General features: G+C 35.7%; 2 protein-coding genes across 20 annotated transcripts in view; both read left to right on the top strand.

Moving 5' to 3' along the window:
- The window catches only part of LOC128256804 (neuroligin 4-like), a 42888-nt gene extending 40119 nt beyond the window's left edge, over positions 1–2769 (top strand). For 12 of the 13 annotated variants that reach the window (XM_052987500.1, XM_052987518.1, XM_052987482.1 and 9 more), the window contains exon 14: positions 1064–1203. Coding sequence is in view for 1 of the 13 variants with exons in the window: in XM_052987544.1 (XP_052843504.1) it covers positions 1098–1586 (489 nt within the window). In the remaining 12 variants the exon portion in view is untranslated. Of the gene's footprint in view, positions 1–1063 lie in introns of all 13 variants that reach the window. The other variant, XM_052987544.1, reaches the window with a different exon arrangement.
- A 3486-nt stretch (positions 2770–6255) lies between these two features.
- LOC128252420 (putative transcription factor capicua) overlaps positions 6256–17302 on the top strand; it is a 44400-nt gene continuing 33353 nt past the window's right edge. For 5 of the 7 annotated variants that reach the window (XM_052980121.1, XM_052980120.1, XM_052980118.1 and 2 more), the window contains exons 1-2: positions 6256–6360; positions 7064–7276. The gene's annotated coding sequence lies outside the window, so the exon portion shown is untranslated. The other 2 variants (XM_052980117.1, XM_052980116.1) reach the window with 2 other exon arrangements.

Raw genomic sequence — 17302 nt, 5'->3', positions numbered from 1 at the left:
AGCGCAATGAAGTGTACGGCCATGAGAAAGGCGTAACATCAACGGATTCGCGACCAAATGGAGCCAAGTTCCACGATAGGACAGATATGCAAAGGGAATAGGTCGGAATATAGGGCGATATAGCGCAGCCAACTGAGTGGCACTGATGGGGCTGCACTTCAGGCAGGCACTGTGTCGTTAACGTTGATGTCGGGGAAAGGGCGCAACAGAAGGGGAAACTCATGACTGCAATCGCCAAGTCAAAGTGGAGAAGTACTGACTCCACTAAAGACGACTTAGATAAAGTGTACAAATTTTCAGAACCGCCAATGAATTAATACATCAATCATCCGAGTAACAAAGGTTTTTCCAAACTGCCAAACACTAAGATAGAGGGCTGTATAACTTACAGCTCAATTCCAAATTAATCTGCGCACAGAAATAAGCTTCTGGAGAGTTAAAAAAAAGCATAAGTAAATCTTAATATTGAATTTTCCTTTTGCAAAGCTGCATAAGTTGCTCACAATATATATATATATATATATACATAAACATACTTACAATATATACGTTTGTAAAACTGTTTGCATTAAATCAAAAAATGACAACAATAAATAAGATTAAATTATTTATATATAAATTTCTCATTCGACATTTAAAAAAAATGTAAAGAGTTTATCTTTTGCAAAGCTGGACAAATAATTATTAACCCACTCATTTACTGTTTTGTGACAAATTAGATTATTCATGAAGCTAATATCATTATTAATCTTAAATGAATAACTGTTAACTATATTAAATTATTATCAATCTTCAATATTAAATTGTCATACAAATATCTTCACACTATTATGACGTAAAACATGACAGTATCTTATATAATATCCACTCAATTTTAATCTCTTTGATTTTTTTATTAAAGCCGTTTGCATTTACGACCAATAAGCTTTCACACAACTTATGAATAATTACGATAAGTTCAACATGTTTTTTAAATTGTTTAATTTTAACTTAACACCAGAAAATATGATTAATAAAGCTAGTGAAATGACTTTAATCCGCAACCTCAACATTTCTTTTGCAGCTCCATAGAAACCCTGAGAGCGGAAACGCCCGAGGAGTTCTTTGCGCCGAAGCATGGGGGGGATGATGACAGCCAACTCAATGGGACACCAACAGATGCCGATGCAGCCGGATTGGGGGCGGGACCGGGAACGGGACCGGGAGCGGGAAAGGCTGGAGGAGCACTGCCGCCCATCTGCGCCAGTGACCACAAGCAGCGGCAGCAGCTGAAGAAGCTGCGTTTCAAGCGGGAAATGCACGCCCTGGCGCTGGAGGGGGGCGATGTGGCCAGGGGCTACTGCTCCTGCGACGAGCAGTGGACCAACTCCTCCTCGCCGACGTCCACCACCACTTCGGCCACCATGTCGCCGACACTGCCAGCTGCCGGAAACGCCGGCGGCGGACGCCACGCAACCGGAAATGGGACTGGGAACTCGGGCGGCAGCAGCGGAATTGTGAAAATGGCGGCGGCGGGAAAACGGGGCGGGCGGCTCAAGCAGCAGCACCATGTGCGCTTCTCCGACGAGAAGAATTTCTCGGATTGAGGACAACAACAAACTACTAGACTGCACCTAATCTCTGTTTAGTCATAGGCTAACATATTTTCACCCTTGTCAGTGGGGCGGAAGTCGAAAACAAATCATCTGAAAACCAAACAAATTATATGAAAATCCGTAGATAAAGGATCGATAAGATCGACTAAGGAACCTGTACATATAGTTCGGAAGTGTTAATTAATTATCTGTGTTTAGTTGCTCGATAGATCTGTTGTGAACCATATATATAAACATATATGAATATAATCAAGTAATCAAATAAGTGTAGCACAAATGCATTTTTTCCATTCATCAGCAAGTTAAACGCAAATATTGAAGCAAATTGTTGATAACGGAATTCTGTTGACGGCATTGTAAATATTCTAGTCGAAATAAACATAAAATGTGGTATTATTTACTTGAAGTAAACAATTAAAAATAAATTAAAGGTACACTAAATACATGAAAAAACACAAACATGGCTCAAAATAGATTAGATTAACAATGAAAGTAATCAAAGGCATAATTGACACCAAATAACTAGTTAATTATTTAATTAATGCTTCGGGATGACCCCTTTTTTTATTGTGTACAAAGACAGTCAAATGCACAAGAGGATAAAAAGAGATGTATAAATGCTTAGTTTACCAATTATTCAAACTCAATAGAATTCTTTTTAAAACAGCAAGATAATTTGTTTTTAAGGCTTTTAGAGAATATTTTAAATTTTTTCTTATTGAAAAACTTTAACAATTTGTTTCTTATGTAATAGTTACCTCAACCTAACGAAAACTGCCAATTTATCATTTTATTTATTATTAAACCTTTTGTTTAGTCTCTAAGATTATTCAAACAAGTCTGCATACTTCTAAGTACTCTTCCATATAATTTGTAAAACATTCTGATTACATTCAAAAGAAGCGTCGCCAAAAACAAAAAAAAAAAACACAAAGTATGATATTTGTATTTCTAAGACTAAATTTATAATCGTCTAGTTTACAATACAAAAAAAATGATTGCAGCACACGCAAAAACTAAGTTAAGTGATTAATACATAAAAAGTTAAACTAAAAGAGATATAAACAAACCATTAAACTAAAAACAAAAAAGCTAAATAAAATAAATACTAAAAAAAAATGTATGTTATTGAAAACATGTTTCCTCGTAAAGGGCACCAGAGGTATTCACATTCCACCACAAAAACTGGACAACGGTTTTTCGTTTCGCAATTTATGAGCTTTGAAAATGCCAGCGAACAGCTAATAAAGACCTTAAGACCCTGGTGAACCCGTTCTAACCCGGAGGATTTCTGGATTCATTTCGTATTAAATGTTCTTCGTTTATGAGCGGAATTGTCGTTCGGTAATTTTAATGGCTCAAATTTTTATGGCAGCCAGCAACGGTTATTAAATCAAATTTTATGTCTGGCCTGCAATATGGCAGAAAAAGATTTGCGAAGTAGGGGAGAAAGTTTGGTAAGTTCAGACCGAAAATTCAAGGTTCCTTGGGAATTAATTTGTATCGTGGAGCTGAGTTTTTGGCAGTGAGCACATCAAATATGTAACCACGCCACGCCCCAGCCCCTAAAACCGCCACTCTATCCGCTCATGAAGCTTGTTTATGTTCGGCGAAAACTATTCCAATTAACTGGCCAAAAACGAAAACAAGAACGGCGGAAAAATAGAAAATGAAAGCTAAAAAAACAAAATGCCCGCTGGTCATTTTGAAACTCTTTTGTAGACTTACTTTTCCGCCCATTTCCCGTCCAGTTTGTTTGTTTTGTTTGATGTGTGTTGCATGCAAAATTGTTTTTATTTTTTGTGGGTCAGTCGCCTTCTCTTTTAGTCGTTTACAAAAAGCCAAAGTTTTATGCGCAAATTTCATTATTTAAAATGTGTTGGTAAATGAGTGTGAGTATGTGTAAAAGTGGAGAGCTTGCGGGCAAAGTTAATTTAAAATTAAATACACTTCACATTTGTTAAACCATTTTGATGAGCACCAAAAGTTTGTGGAAGTATTCCGCGCTCGCTTAAAATTGTCAATTTATGTGCACTTGTTTATAAAGTATTTGGGCGATTTAATTACTTGTCAAAAATGTAACAGTGTAAACTGAATGAAAAAAAAATTAGCTCGCAGATAAAATTTTAAAATCCACAGGTTCAAGCGAGGAAATTCCTGCAGCTTTTACAAAAATGCTCTAAACTATAGCCATCCTCTATCCCAAAGAAAAAGTTTAACCAGCAACCCACGAACCAAGTTAACGTCCCTCGAATCCTCCCCGCATCAACCACAACTTGCCCTAATGTCGGTTTTGAAGTGAATATTCGCTTTTAATGTTTGCTTTTTATTACAAACTAAATGCGAAAAATGTGTTGGCGAAGTGAGTTATGTGAAAGGGAGGTTGGGTTTGGGGTGTCTTAGCTTAACACTTGCTACCTTTTTAATATAAATGTTTTATAGCGGGGAATTTTACAAATTACTTTTTGTGCAGCACCAGTCACACACATGCGGACATAAAAACTTGACGACAGGTGTAACAAATTAGGATTATTATTTTAAATACCAACGTCTACCGCCTTTGCCCTTACATTTACAATGCTAATTAATGCGTTAAGCAAACTGCGAAAGTTTTATGATGCATTTCAGCAGGGATTTTATTAAAGTTTTAACCCTCATGTATTGTTTAAAACACATCATTTTTACGATTTCTTTTACAAACCGTAAAAGCAAAATAATTTTATGAAGCCTTTAATTTATAAATAGGTAATTTTAAGCTGCATCTTGATAAAGGTATCCTGTAATTATTTATAGCAAAGTCAGAGCTTCATTATGTGTCCTGGAGTTTTTCTTCCCAGCCACTGCATCAATTAATTAATTAAACTGATTACACTTTGGTCTTCCTCTCCCAGCATGCAGTCTTTTCGGCTCATTAAATTTGAAGTGTTACATTTTCGTAAGCTAAACCCGACTTCACTTGCCACTCAGACTTGACTGCTCATAAAAGTCTAAAGTTATGGCAATAATAGCAGCACCAACAGAAGGTACAACAATTTGTTTTGGCCGCTGTCGTGTATGAGGCGAACACATTCATATGTTTTCCCACGGCTAACACGACGTATGCGTAATTTATGTAGCTAGCCGGCTGCAGGTGTACAGGTCGCATAGCGCGGTTTTCATATTTCTAAAGTTCTGGCGCAAATTTGATGTATGTTTGCACTTTTTTAAGGCTGTTCCATACAAGCCAGTCTCATTTGGCTGTGACTCTAGCTCGCGTAGATAGTGCTTTCATAAATTATCCACTCAAGAACCTGCATTTTTTTGTTTTTGAAAACAGGCGCACTTGGATCAGGGATTATATTTGAACAGGTAGTGCCAAGTGTGGCTGCACAAACTGGCGTTAAAATTTTTTTTGTCTAAATTAAGTTTAACAATTCGTTTTATCAAAAAATAAAAATTACCCAAAATTTGGTAAGCAGTTTTTTTTAAACAAATTCATAATCCAGGCAACATTGCCAGCTTATTCGTTTGCCAATGGACTTTCCCAACCAATTTTGACAGACTTTAAACAAAATTAATTTGAATTGAGCAAAATAAACAACAGAAATAATTGTTATACTGGTGACATTTGTTCCAACGTAGTTAAAACTACATATCTTAAGGGAAAATTTCGTAGGATTCCAACGAAACTTTGAATTAATTCTGCCCATAACAGCTTGACCGTCCGATTTGGATTAAATGCAATAGATAGGATGGATAAAAATAAATTATATTATTTTTTATTAGCAACCATGTATTAGTGATTTAAAAAAAAAAAAACCCGTTAACAATAATACAACCCGAGATTCCAACCAATGTTATCTACATCAAAGTTTGCCTTTTTGGCCGCTTTGGCGCTATAAAATACAGAATCGCCGTTTTTTAACATAACTGTTAGCAGCAAAGGACTCTTCAATGTTAAAAGGAGGAAAAAGAGCCATAGACTGAAAATTGTTGATTTTGAGTGATTTTTTTAGTGTGACCATTTCTATAAAACAAATTTAAGTCTCAATATAAGAGATGGAAAAACATCGATGTCATCTTTGCAAGACACAAACCCCTTTTGCCGATAGATAGCGGATACTCACTCCATAGGTACTCTCATGTAATTGTAAAACGAGGGCTGGCCGCTTCGAAATTTGGCAATCGAACTATAAGTTTTTTAATCGATACTCCACTTCTTGCACACTCAGCCTGGTTCCGCTCCATTTCTTGACATCCTCTGTTAAAGTTCTTAGCATCTGCTAAATGCAGTCAATATTTAATAAAGTGTTGCCAGATAAGAGTTTTCCCCCTAGTCTTAGTGTTTTTTTGTTTGTCTCGTTTCAGAGGGGAATAATTTTTAATGAATTTTACTATTTACAACTGTGTGTATTTAAAAAAAATTGCAATATACAGAAGTTACCTAATTTGTCAACAAGACTACAAAATATCGAGCACCAACATTAATTTTCAGTACATGTTTAATATGTTTCCATCTCTTTCCACAATATATTTCTTAAAGAAGAATTAATTTTTTTTTGAAATTTAACGTATGATAAATTTAGGTGTAAAACTGGATTTTTTAGGCGAAAATCGGAGTTCTGCGAGATTTTTCAGTGGGAGACATCTGGCAACACTGTTTTACATTTAAAAAAAACTCGGGAACGAAGGCGGACGTGTCGCGGATGAAGGAGGAGCTATTGTGAATTGTTCCTGTGCCCCGCGCAAAAAAAGCCAATAAGAGCAGCTTTTTGTGAATAAATCGGTTCGTGACCAGGTTTTTAACCATTTTTAAGGATAATTAAATCGCTTCGTTCTGAAAACAACGCACTTACGCACACCCACACTTACGCGGTCGCACGCACAAGTTTAGGTGTGGAAACAAGTGAAATAGGGCTGGGAGCACAAACTGAGATATGTTTCTTGCTAAATATTGGATTAAGCTAAAATAAAAAGCAAAATAATAACAACAACAACAATCAATCGAATATGCGCGTGTGACAAAGAGGGTGCGAGTGACGAAAGAAAGAGGGGGACAAGAACAGCAAACACCACACACACACACCTACACGCTGACGTCGACGCGCTGTCTGTTCAGTGGAGCAGTGTTGCCAGCCCACAAGAGATCTGCCCGAAAATCCCAATTAAATTATTAATGTATTTAAATCAGAGTTGAAGAAATTGGTGCAGAGCTTTTAATTTGCAAACTCCTTTTTCCCAATTCGGCTTATTGGCATTGGGGCTATTCTGCTGAGTTGGCAACACTGGCCCCCAGAGAATAAGAGAGAGCAAGCGCGAGAGAGAGCGTCACATGCTGGGGCGCTCATTTCAGTTTTCCTCAATGAACACTTTTCACGGTTTTCGATTCGTTGGTTCGCGTTTTCCACAGTCGTGCGTTGTTTGCTCGTGAAAAAGTTGTAAAGCCCAGCCAACTACAAGTATATAATAAAGCCAACTTTTATTCGCAGTGCATGTGCAGCGCGGGAGAGCGACACCCAGCCCAGTGAGCTGTTAAATAATTTGTAAAGTGTTTGTGTTTTTAACGTGTACAGCCGAAAATTCTTTGCCTTTTGCATAACAAAAACAAACTGAGCAAATAAGTGTTGAAAAAGCCATACTACACATAGACACACACACGCAGAGAGAGAGAAAAGGACGCCTACGTCAATAAGCGAAAAACGGTAAGCGCAATTCTTTTACCCCATGTTGTGTGCTTGCCAATTGGAAAATTTCGTATGTCCCCTCCCGCTCTCGCGTGTTTCCCCTCTCCCTTGCTCGCTCTTACACTTGCTTTTACGTTGTTGGCAAGCAGCGTTTCATCTTCATTCATTTCCACAAACAGCCACACATACCAGCACACCCCCGCTCTCTTTCAGAGAGCTATGGAGTTCAGTGTGACCATGTGTATTTGTTGTAGCTGGTCAGGCCACAAAATTTGTATTCGAGAAATTCTATTCGACTTTTGTTTAAATAAAATTCAACCACGATGCTTTAAAAATTTGCACAGTATATTGTTCATAAAAAACAAAGTTAACAATGGCTCATAGAATTGGGGTTTTGCGCGTGTGTGTTTTGTGTGCATTCTTTATCATTGATATGTTAAATGTGAAATGTTGAAATTCAAATTAAGATCTGCCTTTTTGTAAACAAAAACAATAGAGTGAGAATCAGCTACTGAAATTAGCTAAAGACAAAAGTTACTGGTTTTTTGTTGGTTTAAATCATGATTGGTATTTGAGAATTTGTTGGTAGCAACTAAGTTAACAAAAACAAAGTGCACAGAGAAAAAAATAGTATATGTAATTGTTATTTTTGTTAACTTAACTTAAAAATATAAATGTCCAGATTGGATATAATTTTACTGTTTTATTAATGCTGTGTGTTTTAATAGAGATTTAATTCCATTGAATTAATCAAATATCATACAGTTTTTTTTTTTGTGTGGCACGGGTCCCACGGTTACTAACTGAAGTTAACCGCCCCCAGCCTATCCTCCACACACACATAGATGCACTTACACTTGGACGTGCTCGGGCATAGATGTATGTGTGTAATTAGCAACAAAACCCTCGATGGCAACTGCATCGCATGAGATTTGTTATTGTTATTGTTGCTGCTGCCCGGACCAAATTTCTCTCTCTCTCTCTCTCTCGCTCTCTCCCACCCTTTTCATGGATCCACTGTCTAATTTACATTTGAATGTGCGTGAGCGCGCATTTGTTGATAATTATCAGCAAATTACTAGACGCACTTAGCAGCAGCAACAGACCCAAAGTGAAAAGTAATGCATACATACCATAAGCTTGTACAGTGGGGAAAATAACAAAAAAAACAAAAAAATTAATATCGATATTTATTTTTTAAAAGTTTAAAATCTTATGCCAGTTAACTTAACAGCCTTAAATTAAAACAACTCTTGCAAGTAACTTATTTGTCTTATATTTTAAGAGCAAGTCGTTGTTAAAATAGGCGTATTACCAATAGATTAATAACGAATTTGAACATTTAAAATGCAGATTTCATTCCTATGGTTGGCCTCAAAAAGTGTTTTTTTTTTCTATCACATATTTTCTATAATTATTTTATTTTCATTCGCTTATACGGGTAGGTGGGGTTACTGAATTTTTAAAATAATTAATCAACGACAAGAACTTTTTGTTGCTTATTGGCAAGTCGTTCTGTGAATTAATACAAACACCGATACAGAAATAGACCCGTTGCTATGTCTACGACTTCGGCATGAATATACTATAAAATGGCAGTCCCACTTTGGTGGCAGAAGCTTAGTAATTCACTCACACGCACACACACATCGAACGAAACGCGCACGCCTTATGTTTATTAATTTATTTTATTTGTACACATTTGGTTTATCGTTAGCGGCCAATGTTTCTTTTTTCATTTTTATTATTAACTTCATTATTTGAAGCATAGCACGTTTTTCTTGCCTAGTTATTTTTTTTTTCGTATTTTATTACATTATGTTGATAGTGTGCGAGTGTATGTGCCTTTTATGGCCAGGACAATAAGTCCATTTCGGTATTGCAGCTAGTTTCTCAATTAGGCCAATGCACTGAAAAAAATGTATATTTGTATACCTTACCAAAGAAACTAAGTTAATTTCAACATTAAAATCCAATTTAACGTCATTAGTTGGAACCCTGAAGATATCATCTTCAATTACTACTAGGAAAAAACCATTTACATGATATATGTATCTCAAGATCTTTTGTTTACATGACCAACAAACCGAGAGAACCATTAAAAAGTTGAAATAAGCCACAAAAGCTGCAAACAACAAACAGCAAAACTTCAATAACAATCCATCAAAAAGTTGAAATTGCCCAAATCCAAGACAAAACCAGATCATGTAGCATTAAAAAAAAACCCAGACAGAAGGGCAGGCAGGCAGATCCCCAGCAGTCATGCCCAGATCGAATTATAAACACGAAATGAAAAGAAAAGCATTTGTAATGGATTGTCTTTAAGTTCTGTCTGCTGCCGATTTTGCCTCTCACAGTGACTACAATGAATCGAAGTCTTTATTCCGGCATATGGTCGCAGCCAAAGTTCGATGTCAAGTAGAGTTGGGAAGATAGAACGAAAACATCTGAGGGAATAGGGAGTATAGATGTAGGGTAGTGAATGGCTTTATCGTTTATGAGGTTGACTTTATAAAAATTCGTTTTGTTTAAATTTTAAGGAATCCTAATTTGTTATATATTACATTAAACCGACTTAAATCTTTACAAATTTTATTAAATATTAGATTTCATAATAAGTATAATATTATTCCCTATTACTATTTGTAAAGTAATTATTAAAAGTGTTTAAATCAGGTTTTTAAATAGACGAAAACATATTTAAAGTTTCTAAAAAAAACAAATTCAAATTTTTCTAAACAAAATTTTACAGAAGAAATAACATTAAATTTGGATGAATTAAATTAAAAAAGAATGAAAGTATATAAAGTCCAAAATCGGAGATATTCAGATAATATAAAATATAGATATATAGTATGAAATAATTGAAGGACACATTGAAGACAATATTTTGAAATTGTGCAACTTGGATAAATGTTTTACGTTATCACCCAGTCAGAGAATTGGGGGCTTCCCTGTTGGCCTCCACACTTAATCTCTCGCTACTGAATTCCAATTGGGGGGCTGGGCGGGTACCATCACTGGCACTTGGGGGCTTCTTCTTCGGGCATTCGGTCTGCAACAGGCTGCACAGATGACGATCGTCCGGGAATCGGCAATGTATATATGTGTATATACAGTGAGCTAAGGCGTTAAAGAGTAGAGGGAATGGAGTTGGAAAAGAAAAAAACTCAAAAGACGAACGATAAGGCAGGCAGGCGGCGAAGACGTTGTCAGCCAGACATGGCGTATACGCAGCGTTGTACGCGCTCGTATATATGTATATACATATATGGTAGTATCTGTGTGTTGGCTGTGCTGCTGCTGGCTGATTTTTACTACTATGTACTACGGGTTAACACCAGTAGCTGTCTGACGGCTTGACGTTGTTGTTTGTTTCTTCGTTTTTATTTGTTTTATGCTGGGTTTTTGTTCGATTTTCATCGTTTTACTTTTTGAAGTTCAAGAATATGGAAAGCAAGAAGGAGGTAGATTTGTGTGTGTGAGAGTGGGGCTTTGCAGAGTCGCGTTTTGCGTCTGCTTCTCGGCTCTCTTCCTATAACCCAACACCTTCCCCAGCCCCCATTCACAGCGTTGTTGTTATAAAGACTTTGTCTTCTTGTTTGACACTAACACATGCTTAAGTGGCATAGTATCTGTGTGTATGGCAACACACATTGATGTGTAACTTGTTGTTGTTGCCCCAAACCAGTTTTCATGTTGCGTTAGCTGTTGTTGTTGTTGTTGTTGTGTATCTTGTAGTACGTCTTGCAGACTCGCCCCTCGGCATTCTACAAATACTATAAACATCGAGTTGTAGTACAACTTCTTATGGCATCCAGTTGTGGAGTCTGCAAAGATATTTCTGGCTGGAATTTCCTTGCTGCTTTTTTATATTCTTTTTATTCTCTACTATATTTGCTTTTCACGATTAATAAACGCTCACTATAAGAAAAAAAACCCCTGTGATTCACATAAAAGGATATATTATTAATAAGTTTCTGGTGGGTTTTTTCAGCATAATGACCCTTAATAATTTTGTTATAATTTTCTTGGGATTTCTTAATTTTTAAAAAAATCATTTTAAAAGCTACAGCTATTAGTATTTTATGTAGAGCTCTTAAAGAATATAGTTCGTTATTTAGTCATTAAAATTATTTAAGTCATGATGACTTAAAAGTCTTAAATATATTAAAAAAAAAAGGAGAATTGCGAAAAGAATAATTAGTACAAGTACATTAGTACTTGTTGTTCTTTTTCAAACCGACCAGTTGAATGAGATTTATAAATCCGTGAGGATATATCCATTTCTCCGCTCAACCAGCCTTTTTGATTCACCTCGACTCACTCAATCTGGGGCTCCATTCGAACGTCTGACCTTAATCCGCACCTGTATTCCACTTTTGGTATTTCATCTGCCAACCGACCAAACTGAAAAAAAGGTCCAAAACATGCGTTTGCCCCTTCATGGGCTTACTGCTGTTGCTGCTGCTGGTTGCCGTCGTCAACGTTTTCGGGATCATTAATTACGTCTGCTGGGTCTCGGCCTCTCACAGATTCTCCCTGCGCCCTCTGCTTCTGGCCCAAAAGATCCAAAGAACCGGAATGTTCAAGAAGGAAACAAGAAGTTGTCGTTGAAACTCTCAGATTTGTATTTGCTTTAGTTGGCTCGCACCAAACCAAGCTTCAAACTTCTCCATCTTTTCTTTGTCGAATCCCTCTAACGTTAATGGTTCATATTAGAATTTTATATTGTTCGGAGCTGCCTGTGATAATAATAAATATAAATATGAATCAAGAGGCGGCGGCAAGGGGCAGCATGAACTGGTTTTCATAAACTATAAAAATAATACCTTTTCGTTGATATACTACTGGGATTTGCATTTTCCTCTACCTCCTGTTCGTAGGAATGACTCCGGTGGAGTCCACCACGTTCGACATATTCGATGAGTAAGCCGTCTTGGCCTCATTATCGTTTCTGGTATTACTCATCGCCTCTCCCCCTTTCCAGATCCAGACTCCGCTCATTTACTTATCGAGAATTATGCGCACAGCTTTCGGTTTCTGTGAAAATGTATGACAATTTAAATACAAATTCGATGCGATAGCTAGCGGTCGTCCTGTATTATAAACACGTTCCAAATAAGCCGGCAAATGTTTGTTTGTTGGCCCCAACAATGGCACACATGGCGCAAAACAACATAAATTCTGGTATTTATATTGAAAACATTCCAAAACCGGTTCACAAATCTATGCTGTAATAAAAAAACCACCAAACAAACCGGAAAAATTTTGGGTTTCGGTTATTTTTTATTTCATGTGCCCCGCTCTAAACGCTGCTGTCTCGGGGGCTACCGTTCCAGTCTATGTATCCGTTTCAGTTTCAGAACCGGCCTATGAAGCCGAATCAAGATCAAACCAGATATTTTTAGCTCTTACTTTTCTACAAACAAATATATGCGCAAATTATGAAGGTATGTTTTATTGCAATATTAAAATACGCAAAGATTTTCTTTTATGTGCCGAAGAACTATTGGAATTAAATACTTAACAAGTATAGTTATTTATTCAATTGAAAATGCTAGCCTCAGCCAAATGCTATAATAATAATAATAAGGTGTAATTTGTTATATTCGGTTAAAAGTAATGTGTTACAAATAAGTACAAGCCATTATTAAACACCAAGTGATAATGTCAATCGGAAATTGTGCTTCAAACTGAAAACAAAAATTAAATCAGTGTTTTAATAATCAGATTAGATGTTATATAGTATATTTTAGTTAGAAAAGGCCATTAAAGTTTAAACACAATATTTAAATGTGTTAAAAAAATGCAAAAACGTTGACGAGGTAAACAAGGCATACTTATCAATCTACACACACTCAGAAATTCAGGCACAGTCAACAGAAGAGGTAAAAACAACCAGAGAAAAGCAAAAATGGAAACACACACACACACACACACACACATAAATCGCTGATAACTCAATATGTAATTTAAATTTTTGTATTTTAATAATGATAAGCCGGCAAAGTCGAGAACATACATATGTTTATTGTGAAGAGCGAACACACACGAGTATGGACATTTTTATTGATTTTCTTCAGTCAGTCAGTTTGTCAATTGGTCAAATACTCGCCCTGCCAACTGGAATCGCTATCAGTAAGTAATACTTTTATACTGATACACATAGATATTCGAGTGCAAGTATACAAAAGTCTTTATGTTCCGTACTCTCGAACGCAGATGTTAGGATTCAGATACAATTACCAGTACGTCCAAATAATATTTCCATAACATTGTATTTTTTTAATTTTGTCTACATTACTGAGAATTTGTTTATTTATTCAATTGCTCTCACACATCTCTCGCTCGTTTTCAGTGAGTGAGAACATCTAAAAGCAATGCATCATAGATACGTATATATTCAGATAGAAAGATATACTGACAGACAGACATTCTCCAACAAAGCAAACAAAACAGGCGAACGATGAATTCATTCTTAATGAAAAACACATACATCTGCATTGGTCTCTGTATTTGTTAACAACAATAGCTAAAGGCACAAAATAAAACAAATTTTTATCTTCTTTTGAGGCAAAATGAATGAGAAGGCAATTTTGCAATAAAATTTATTACTTTCTGGGTGTTTTGTGTAGTTTTTACTCAAATACATTTTAAAGCGCTTCGCTTTGTTGGCGTCTAATGAAAATGATCAAACAGCTGTACCAGGCAATAATAAATGATACTTAAGGAACTTTATTTGCCTATTTATGTGAATGAACAGAGAAATGTTAAAAACAAATGAATCAATTAATTGGGCTATTAACATTCTTGAAAAAGGGAAAATTCATTTATTTTTTGGGGCACTTAAACAATGCATTTGCAAATTAGTGGGCCGTAGAACATTTACTTTATTTAAAATGTTGCCAATAAAAGCCTAATAATTGTAATTATTTTTTTCAAAGTAGATAGAAAGTATTTCCAAAAGAAACTTTTTGTGGAAGATGGGGTTTTAGGATTGTTTACGAAGAATTCATTAGTCCTTTGATAAAATTTTATTCTTTTCTTTTGCTCAGTCATTTCAAAAATATTTCCGGTGATAGCTGGACTGAATCTTGTTTCAATATTCATCAGTGACATATTTGTTTGCCACCGCATAAAAGCTCTGAAAACAGATATGAAATTTTTACAAGACCGCACAGATGCCAACTCAGTGGGCTCTGTTTTTTTCGTTTTGATGTATATTATTACTGTTCAACTGATCGTCAGTTAATGCGTTTTTTTCTGCACATTTAAGTTAATACTCTTAAGCCGTTTTCTTGACAAACATTTGAGTGCCCAATAAAGTCGATGAAAAATCCACTGGTCTGCGTAAAGTTAAGGGCCTAGTTAATCTCTATAGTTATAACTCACGACACGTCACAACAAATACAAATAAAAAAGGGGGAAAAAAAAAACAAAAACAGATCGGCGAAATGAACCGAAAACTAAACTCGAAATTAAGATATGCTAAGAAGGCGAATGAAACTTGGTTGATTATAACTGATAGCGGTGGGGGCTGGGCGGTGATGAGAGTTACAGATGTGTGGGGCGTACGTATGTACAAATGTATGTTAGCGGGTTTGACTCGTAAACTTGTTGACAACAACTTTTGTGCAAGTGTTTGTAGTTCTTTTTTGGGTGCTATTGCTGCTTGAGTATCGCCTGTTATTTTATCTCCATATATACATATATACTTCAGTAGGTGGGGATAGGGGGTAGCAAATTGGAGGGGTTTGGTGTTGGGGTTGTAATTTGTATTCATCGTTTTACTCTTTTTTCACTGTTGCTGATATGGCATTTAAACCATATATTGTGTCGACTCTTTACCCATATCACACACTATTAAAAACAAACTTATAAATATACACATGCATGCGCATACAGTACGTTTCGAATCTGTTTGGCGGCAGGCTTAAATTTAATTTAATAACGGTATGTTATCTTTACTTTCAACTATATTTTTTAGACATTTACCAAAATAAGTAATAATAAATGTATTATTGTTTGAATAAAATATTAGAGCATTGTGCAACGAATTAATATAACTATGTTAGTCTTGTTTACCATGAATAACAATGTTTATTTTTATTATAAAATCTAAATTTGTTATACAATTATTGTCTTGAAATATTTAATATATGGTTCGTCTATTTTGCCTGACTTAAGATTTTGTTGGACACTGTACTGCTTTACGGCCGGGGTCTCTGATTAATCTTAACTCGACTGGCGGTCGGTTGCTCTGCCTTCCGATCATTCGTTCATTCGCTGGTTGATTGGTTGCTCAGTCAGTCAGTCAGTTAGTCACACAGTCAGCCAGTTCGTACGCAGTCATGTCATTCATTTGCCATTTCAAGTGCTATACACACTCATGATTGTGTTATACGAACTCGGAATATCTATATAAACGGTCAGTATAGTTTTGTGTGCACTGGATGCCGGCTGTTGTCTGTTTGTACGTACGTATATATATATATATATAAATATATAAAGAGTGTGTTCCGTAATAAGCTTAAAAGTGTAGCTTTTGCTGGTAGAGCGTATGCTATTCATTAATAAGTTGTTTAGCTGTCAACTGTCGGTTGTCATGCTCAATCCATTTTGTATATACTGATTGTTCAGATCTAGTATAGATACATGTGCACTATAATGGATATCATTATTAATTTTCATTATACAAATGACTTATAAGATTATTTGAGCTACAGGAACCAAAACAAAGTGACACCTCAAGTGATATTCTTTGTATTATATAATCATTAAGTTTTATAAAACTTTTAATGGTTCTTGTTAGGCCGACTTATTTAAATTTTGCTTATTAATGGATAACTTTCCATATTCCCTTGTCACCTTTTCTTGCACAATCTCTTAAGTTGGAAATCGATTTATTTTTAAATACCCAAAAATCAAGTTATACACATTCCCAGACATTTGTTTACGTTTCTGAACCGTCTGCTGATTTAATTAATGTTGAATTTGTAATCATAAGTGGGAGCAGGTGTGTGATATTGCTTGAGTTAAAATTAATTTTTGGTAGGCTGATTTCTCCCAGGCTGGGCATTATAAAGGTTATCGTACACTACACTCATACGAGCTTCATCAATCAAGTAGCCAATAAATCAAGTAATCAATTTTCTGATATAGAAAAAATGGTCACGTTCAATAAAAAGATTTAAAAATTGAAGAATTTTAGGATGATTGGGGGTTTACTAGTTTGAATCGGGATGTTTGAACTTAATAGATCGATTACATATTTTTTTAAGTGAGCTACCATTGTGTTTTCTTATGATTAAATTAATTTATATTTACAATTGAAAAAACGCTTGACTTGATCCACTGTGGTTCCCCTCCACCTTCCCCAACCCCATTTAAAAGATTGAGGTATGTACCTGGGCTACCTGTTAAATTGTATAGTAAATAATCCACATGAGGCACACTTTTGAGCAAACTACCAAATTACACACAACCCTTCACCCGGCCGCTTTTATCCCGCTGTTCCACTCAAAAAGCAAATAAACCTGAGTGCCTTCTCCCGCTACTTAATTCGATTTTAGTGGTATTTGTGGTTCGTGTTTTAGTTGTTGTTGTTGCTGCTGCCGAAGTACGGTAGCCTCAAAATCGTTTCGGAGATTGCCTTTCAAGTCTTTGGATGGGGAACTCTTCTAACCAAGTTTAAATTCAGCTTGTAGTTTGCTTGATTTATGTATTTAAACTTATCTAAAATATTCTATCCTATCCCTTTGATATTTTGTAAATTAACTAAGTTTTTCCAAATTTCAAAGGGTAACTTCCAGTCGCATCCGTTCAGTTATTATCAGACTCACCTTATGTAATGCTCACTCACGAAATTCACTTAAGCAAAAGCGTCAGTAAATATCAAAACAAAAAACCAGAGGAAAAAAAGAAAAAGCATGGAATGAAGAACAAGTGTAGCATTTGTTAGATGCCTTTCTTTACATTTCTTTCGACCTTTTTTTCTGTGAGCTTGAAAATAATATTTATTTTTTTGTTTATTTTTTACTT

Source organism: Drosophila gunungcola, chromosome 3R (genome assembly GCF_025200985.1).
Source record: "Drosophila gunungcola strain Sukarami chromosome 3R, Dgunungcola_SK_2, whole genome shotgun sequence".
In the NCBI taxonomy this organism is placed as follows: Eukaryota; Metazoa; Arthropoda; class Insecta; order Diptera; family Drosophilidae; genus Drosophila; species Drosophila gunungcola.
The sequence above is the reverse complement of the archived record's forward strand: the minus strand, read 5'-3'. Positions and strand labels throughout refer to the sequence as shown.